The 8,053-nt window shown below is 49.2% G+C and overlaps 1 protein-coding gene across 1 annotated transcript; it reads right to left on the bottom strand.

Annotated features, from left to right (window-relative positions):
• Positions 1 to 2,173: 2,173 nt before the first annotated feature.
• On the bottom strand, positions 2,174 to 7,733 carry KLK8 (kallikrein related peptidase 8). Its single transcript, XM_029926181.1, has 6 exons — positions 7,661 to 7,733; positions 7,150 to 7,227; positions 6,533 to 6,692; positions 6,126 to 6,385; positions 3,209 to 3,342; positions 2,174 to 2,379 (listed from the first exon to the last, which is right to left on the bottom strand). The coding sequence occupies exons 2-6, from the start codon at positions 7,217 to 7,219 to the stop codon at positions 2,224 to 2,226; spliced, it is 780 nt and encodes a 259-aa protein (XP_029782041.1). The 5' UTR covers positions 7,220 to 7,227; positions 7,661 to 7,733; the 3' UTR covers positions 2,174 to 2,223.
• Positions 7,734 to 8,053: the final 320 nt, after the last annotated feature.

The following is an 8,053-nucleotide window of genomic DNA, read 5'->3' on the forward strand; positions in this document are numbered from 1 at the left end:
CTTAACTGACTGAGTCACCCAGGCACACCCCCCTTCCATATTTTTAACTGATGAAATTCAAAACACAATAATAATCATTTGTTACCAATTTTTGTCATACAGGTCTATTAATGGGCAAAATGGAATTCTTTTGGGGGAATAACATCTTGCTTAATTAAGGTTCAATACTAATACTCCCTGGTATCAAATCAAGTAGCAAAGGCTATTTATAGCTCTTGGGATTTGGGCCATCAACTGTAGTTTTCCATACTCTGTTTTAGAAATGCAAATGAACATATTTAAGAACAAAACGATGGCAAATATTTGTTTCAAAATATTCCAGCATTAGGGACGTGTGCAGCATAGGTGAAAGAATTGGTTTTGATTGAGTTGGATGGTGATATACAAGGATTCCTATACTATTTTATATATGCTTGAAATTATCCATAACTAAAATTCTAAAACAATTCTTTAGGCTGAGATGGCCCGTGAGTCTCACCTCCAGAAATGCATCACCAGCTCCAAGAGTTTACTATCAGGCATGTAAGACTTCCTCTGGATTTCTGGTATTCTGGGACTTTCATGACAGACAGAAGTTGATGTGTGTCACGGACGCATCCAGCACACCCACACCTCTTGCGTAGAACTGCTCCACCCACAGCCCAGGTCCCAGATGATTCGTAGCCTTTGATTCCAAATAGTCACTGATTGGATGGGACTGGTCACCTGACCTAAATGCAGTTAAACCATTGGCCATTCAGCAACCTATCATGGGGCTGAAGGAGAAAAATTGACCTGGACCAATGGGATTCTCTTGCATGAGAATATAATCTGGGAAATCCTCAGGAAGCAAAGCAGTTGGAGGCAGGTGAAGGTGGAGTTCAGAGGTTATGAAGTAAGGAGAGAGACTGGAGAAGCACACAAAAGAGCCAGCACTATGAAAATGCAGAAGCATGAAGTAGAGAAAGGCTTCAGAGAGCCAAATAATGAGTTAGAAGTTGGTAGTAAGAAAGAAATGAAACATGGATGGAGATGAAATAGAGGGGAGCCAGTCCCCTCAACCTGTTGCAATTTATTTATATCCTTATAGTAACTACCCCCTCCACACACTTCTTTTTCAAAACAACTTACATTAAGCCTCTATGCAAATGAAAACTCCCCCAAATCTCTTTTCCTTCACACTTCAGTTTGGACACCTTCAATGAAGTGACTCATTTCTTCATGCCACAGCAGAAAAGCTCTAGGCTGTGAGAAAGATTTCTGTTTCTCCTAAGGGGAAAAAATATTCTGTCTCTCAGACTTTTGAGGGCTCTTCATCAGAGTGGTGATTCCATCAGTGCATATTTAAGATGTTCATATATTTCCTGAACCCTACTTTATCTTTCTTATAATTAAAACAATTTTTTTAACATTTATTTATTTTTGAGAGACAGACAGAGTGCCAGCCAGGCAGGGGCAGAGAGAGAGAGAGAGAGAGAGAGAGAGAGAGAGAGAGAGAGAGAATCCAAGGCAGAGTCCAAGCTCTGAGCTGTCAGCACAGAGCTGGATGCAAGCCTTAAACTCGGGAATGGCAAGATCATGATCTGAGCCAAAATCAAACGCTTAACTGACTTAGCCACCCAGGTGCCCCTCTTATAATTTTTTAAACGGGGAAGGGGAACTCAGCCAGCAAACCTTAGAAATACTTTAGCTGCTTAGAAAAACTAAACAGAAACTCTTCCAGGGGTGCCTGAGTGCCTCAGTTGGTTTAGCAGTCAATCCTTGATTTTGGCTCGTGCCATGGTCTCATGATTTGTGAGTTCAAGCCCTACGTCACTGACAGTATGGGGCTTGCTTGGGATTCTCTCTCTCTCCCTGCTCTCTGCCCCTTCCCCACTTGTACAAGCTCGCTCTCTCTCCCTCTCAAAATAAATGAATTAATTTAAAAAAAGAAATTCTTTCAAATCTGTATTTTGCAGGCCAACCCATTGGCTATTTGGAAATCCTTGTGTGTCTTCTCTCCTGAAATTAACCTCCCATTCCTCTAAGCCCTTCCTGAAATAAAGAGGGTAACTCCAGGCAGTGATAGCCAGAGTGGCCATGAGGGGGGGGTGATCTGGTCTCTCTAGACCACGCATCAAGCTTCCCCACAAGGCACAGACCCCCATGTCTTTCCATCCCTCCCGGCAAGGCCAAAGCACAGATAAGCAAGGAGCAAGGCTGTGTTGTGAGTTTATTGTAGGGGGTCCAGAGCTTTTCCCAGCATCAACCCCTGCTGCCTATGGTCTTCTTGATCCAGTCCAAGTAGCGGCAAATGTTGGTGTAGACACCAGGTCTCTCGGGCCGCCCACAGGGGTCTGATCCCCAGGATGTGATGCCCTGGAGAACACCACCACACACCAGCGGGCCCCCGGAATCTCCCTGGAAGGGGAGAGTAAGAGAATACTTTCACCTAAGATGCCCTGCTGTACCCAGCATTTAGTACTAGTTCTGTAGCATGATTGGTTCCTCTAACCAACAGGGATCAGAGCATTGTATCCTGGGACCAATGGTGAAATAGAGGGGTGGGGGCCTCATGTACCAGGGAGGACACAGATGGGGAGTCCAAGGGCAATGGTGGTCATTCTGACCAAGGAGGGATGAGAATAATGTCTTAAAGGTCCAATCTGGAAAGAAAAAAGTGAGGATTACATGGAGGTGACTGAGCTGATGTCTCTGTTCCTGGCCAGGGGTGAAAAGTTATTTGAATCTGGTTACCAAATATAGGAGGAAGTAGCAGAGTTCTTGCGGATGGACACACACACACACACACACACACACACACACACGACAATGGTGGGGTCTTTTGGGAAGAGATTTTTGTCTGTATGGAACTGGAAGATGGTGGCTGATTACCTGGTCAATGATAGAGTCAGCACAAATTCCCGAGGAAGGGAGCAGGGAGCTTGCTTACCCTCTAGCTTCAGACTCTCTCCCGCATGGACATCTCCTCTTGCTCCCTTTATCCCCTCCCCTCTCTGCACCTTATCCTGAAGACAAGGGTTCCCAAGAAAACAATAGCAACAATTCAGCGTTCCTGACCCCTGTGCAGTGTGACCTGCAGGGAGAGTGTGGCCGCCTCTGAACCTGCTTCCCGCTCTAGAGATGGGGTATAACCTCTCTGGGTGCTCTTTGAGGTCCCCCTCTTTGAGGTCCCCCTGCTAAGGACATTGAGGGACAAAGGAAGAAGGGGGTTTCAGAAGTCACTCACCTGGCATGAGTCGGCCCCATTGCTGTCTCCTGCACAAATCATACCATCTGTGACTTGCCCTGGGTAGACATCTTTACACTTCTTCTGGGGAAAGATTTCTACTTCTGCACAGTTGAGGGTTTCAGGAAAATTCTCTGAGGGGGCAGAGATGGTAAGTTCCCAGAGAAAGCAACCATTTCCCTCAGTCCCTGTGTGACTGACTCTGACCTCCCTTCTGTACACCCATGGCTGCACGGGAGGGTTTTCTGACACAGTTTGCAGGGCACGTCACTTCTCACCCCGTTAAACAAAGCCATAGGCCCTGCAGTTTCCTTTCGAACATCTAGAGAGGGACTGTTGGACCTTACCTTCTGTTTCTTGCCCAGAGTCCTGTCCTTTCCGCCCTTCCACCCTCCTTCCCTCCTTGCCTGCCTTCCTTCCTTCCTTCCTTCCTTTTTTCTTGCTTTCTAGGCTTCACTTTGTGGAGCTCAACACAGGGCTTGAACTCACAACCCTGAGACCAAGACTTGAGCTTAGATTGAGACTTGGAAGCTTATAACCAACTGAGCCACCCAGGCGCCCCATCCCAGAGTCATTCACAAATTAAGAATCAGGTGACTGAAAGACATGGAGGTGCCCCCTTGTGACACCTCTGACCCTGTTTCTCCAATCTTCCCATCCCCAGACCACCCCAATTCAGCTAAATCCTACTTCTTCCAAAAGCCACTTCATCTTAGAAGCCTTCCTTGGCCATTCTAATAAAGACACCACCCCTCCATCTCTCCCCATCCTCTTACTCTCCATGATATTTCCTTATATCACTTAACTCTACCTAATAATCCATTTAATATGTATGTTTATTGTCTACTTCCCCACCTAGCATGCAAATCCATAGGATAGGGACTTCACACAACACAGCAGCTGGGACATACCAGATGCTTACAAACAAATGTTGAATTAATGACTACAGGTGGACTTAACCATGTAATGTACACCATGGGGGGTATAGTCAATAATATTGTTACAACTTTGTATGGTGACAGATGGTACCTAGACTTAATGTGGTGATCAGTTTTCATCGTATACAAATATCCAGTCATTATACTTACACACAAAACTAATAGAATATTATAGGGCACCTGGATGGCTCAGTCAGTTGAGCCTCCAAGTCTTGATGTCAGCTCAGGTCATGATCCCAGGGTCATGGGACTGAGCCCGGCACTGGGCTCCTTGCTGAGCAGGGAATCTGCTTGAGATCCTCTCTCTGTCCCTACCCACTGCCCCTCTCCCTCACTTGCACTCTCTCTCTCTAAAATAAAATTTAAAAATTAAAAGAAATAATAATAATAATAATAATAGAATATTGTATGCCAATTATGCTTCAACTTAAAAAAGAAAGAAAATGGAACTAAACTTTCTTATTAACCCTTGAGCAATAGACTTGCAGGGAAAAAACTTCTATCTCACACCTCCATTCTCCAGAAACTGTATACTCACAACCTCATTGATTGTAAGACATCTGAACTCACAATAGCTTTTTAAAAGAGGGTTCATTCATTCATTCTATAATTCATTCATCCATGCATTCATTCAACAAATATTTACTGAGCACCTACTGTAAACAAAGAACCATCCTGAGCACTAGGAGCACATAATGAAGAAAATAGCTTTTAACCTGAGCCCTTATGAAGCTTAAAAATGTATTGGTCAGGGTTGCTTGCGTGGCTCAGTCGGTTAAGCGTCCGACTTCGGCTCAGGTCATGATCTTGCAGTTCGTGGGTTCAAGCCCCATGCTGGATTCTGTGCTGACAGCTAGCTCAGAGCCTGGAGCCTGTCTTCGGATTCTGTGTCTCCCCCTCTCTCTGACCCTCCCCTGCTCACACTATCTCTCTCTCTCTCTCTTTCTCTCTCTCTCAAAAATAAATAAAAACATTAAAAAAATGTATTGGTCAGGGAGCCTGGGTGCATCAGTCAGTTAAGCGTCCAACTCGGGGTTTCTGCTTGGGTCATGATCTGACAGTTCATGAGTTTGAGCCCCGAATCAGGCTCCACTGACAGTGCGGAGCCTGCTTGCGATATTCTCTCTCTCTGATCCTTCCCTGCTCGTGCTCTCTCCCTCCCTGTCTTTCTCTCTCAAAAATAAAATAAACTTTTAAAAATCCATTGGTCAATTCTTCCCATTTTGCCGATGAGGAAAGTGAGGCAGAGAGATGGAAAGAGACTTGCCCAGAAAAAAGTGTAGAGCCATGGTTGGAACAGACCTGACTGATTCATGAGCCGGTGGGTTTCCTTCCTTTACACCCAGGAGTCAGATAGGCAGGGACCTGAGTGCTGGCTTTGCTGCTTCTTGGTGAATCACATACCTCTCTGAGCTGAGCCTCAATTCTTTCACTGTGATGTAAGGTCAGGGGCTGCCTGGACTCTGAAGTCCCAAAGGGAGGACTTCAGCTGAGGTCCAGACTTGGGGTCCAGAGTGAAGAGGGAGCTGGAAACTAGACTATGGGTCTTGGGGGAGGAAGGGCCTGGACTCCTGGGTGTAAAGGAAGAGTCTCTGGTGCCAGAAATCATGAGAAGATCATAGGAGCTTGTTTTCTTGGGCCACTGAGGCCCAAGAAAGTCTGTTAAGAAGATTATATAAGACCCTGTGCAATGAAAGGTCTCATAGCATGGTACTTTCCACCATAGAGAAGGCATACATTCTTTCATTCACTCATTCCTTCATCCATTTTGGGGGAGAACCTGGTTTACCAATCTATTTCGCTTTCTTTCTCCCACCACTCCTGTTAATATTCTGATCTTTGGGGTTCCCAGCATGGGCCACCTGTGAATCTCAGCCTCAGGAAATCACTGTCCCCTCTCTATCTCCTTCCGGAGGCAAAGCTTTGCCAATGGCTTGGGGTCCAGTGGGCCAGCCAGCTTCTCCTCTCCCTCCTACTACCTCGGGGGCTGGTGACGGTGCCCCAGCCCGAGATGGTGCACTTCTGGCCAACTTGAGGGCAGTGGTCCGCCAGGTTGATGGGCTTCACTCGGGGCCCCAGGGACGCCTGACCACGTAGTCGGATGAGCATGAGATCATGGCGGTGGTCCTCGGCGCTGCCATTGTAGCAGGGGTGTGGGATGGACCGAGCCACGGCCATTTCTTGCTCCGAACTCTCTTTTTGATTCAGGCTGTGATCCCCCAGGCGTACTGTGTACTTCCTGTCGTGGTGGAAAGTAGTTTGGGACCCAGGCAAGAGTGTGAGGTCGCGGTCCCCTCTTCTCTCAGCCCTCCTCTTCCCGAAGCCCAGTCTCCAGCTCTCTTCTTCCCTGAGGCCCGGCCCACCTCTGCCCCAGGCCCAAACTCACTTTTTTTTACAGTGGGCTGCTGTGAGGACCCAGTTGTCGTGGATGAGGACGCCCCCGCACAGCAGCCGGACCCCCTGGAACAAGGCTGTCTGCCAGGGCTGCGAATGGGCCTCACACTCTTGGCCGCCCAGCACCTTGGACTCCTGTGCCCTCAACCGTCCTGCGGCAGGAGGTAGAGGCTTGGATCACCACCCCACGGGGCAGTGCAGAGGCCAGGAAAGCCACTGTGGGTTCAAACAGACACGCAGCCAGGCCTCCGCCTGCCCCTCACGTGTCCACACACCCTCACGTGCGAGGCCCCTGGCTTGCCACACAGATGCACTGAAGCCCATGAGTCACACGAAGCCACACACCCAAGCATGCTCCCACATGCTCCCACATGCTCCCACATGCGTCCACACGCCCCGTCTACTCCCGTGGGTATCTCAGCAAGCAGCCCTGCCAGCGTGGTGTGCTCATACAATACTCCTGCCTGTTGCCATGGGTGCGTGCCCCCCATCCACCCTTGGGAAAGCCCGGAGAAGCTCCCACACGTGAGCGTGTTGCTCATCCCTCTCCCACACGCCATCACAAGCACCCACCATGGCATTCCCGAGGCTCCCGTCAGGCCCCCTCACCTGCCCAGGCTTCCAGCAGCAATAGCAGGAACATCCAGATCCAGACTGCAGCGGCTGGGGGATGGCCCATGGTGGGTTCTGGGAGAGCGAGAAGGTAGGGCTGGAGGGAGGGAGGAGAGGGAGGGAGGGAGGAGACCTACATCCTAGGAAGATCTTGAACTAAGGGAACAGAGCATCCATAGCCATTTCCTGCAAGAGGAAGGGGCTGGGGACCCAGATGCTTAGGTCTGAGGAAGAAGGGAGCAGACCCCAGATTTCTGAATCTGGGGAGGGGAGGTGGGAGCTGGATTCCTACATTCCAGGGAATGGAAGGATTAGGGTCCTGGATTCCAGAATCTGAAAGAAAAGGAAACTGGGAGTTGAGATTCCTATGTCTTGGGGAGGAAGGGGCCAGGGACCAGATTCCTAAATCTTGAAGGAGGAAGGGGGCTTGAAGGAGAAAGGGGTCCCGCGTCCTGGGGGAGGAGGTGCGCCGGCCGGATGCCAGTGTCTGAGTACTTTGGCATCTCACCTTACAGAATCCAGGGGGCGGGGTCACCGACTGATTCAGACCCAGAGGCCGGGGCCCCAGTACTTCAGCTCCGTCTGCCTGGTACTAGATTCTGGAGGCTTTTAACTGGGAATCTCCGCCTCCTGCTCCGCCTCCTCCCGCTCAGGAGCCTGCAGAGCGTCAGGGAACTGGACCCCTGTGCTTGAGTGAGGAGGGGCTGAGGGGTTGAAAGAGAAATCTTGAGGGAGGAGGAGCTGGGATCTGGAGCTCCTCGGGCTCGAGAGAGAAGGACCTCAGTGTTGTGACTCCTGGGTCTGAAACAGAAAGAGCCGGGAATGCGGACTACTGGGCTCCGAAGGGGTTGAGGGTGAAGGGCTAGGGACCTGGACTCTGTGTCCAGGGGAGGTAGGGGCT

This window comes from Suricata suricatta, chromosome 16, assembly GCF_006229205.1.
Source record: "Suricata suricatta isolate VVHF042 chromosome 16, meerkat_22Aug2017_6uvM2_HiC, whole genome shotgun sequence".
Lineage (NCBI taxonomy): Eukaryota > Metazoa > Chordata > Mammalia > Carnivora > Herpestidae > Suricata > Suricata suricatta.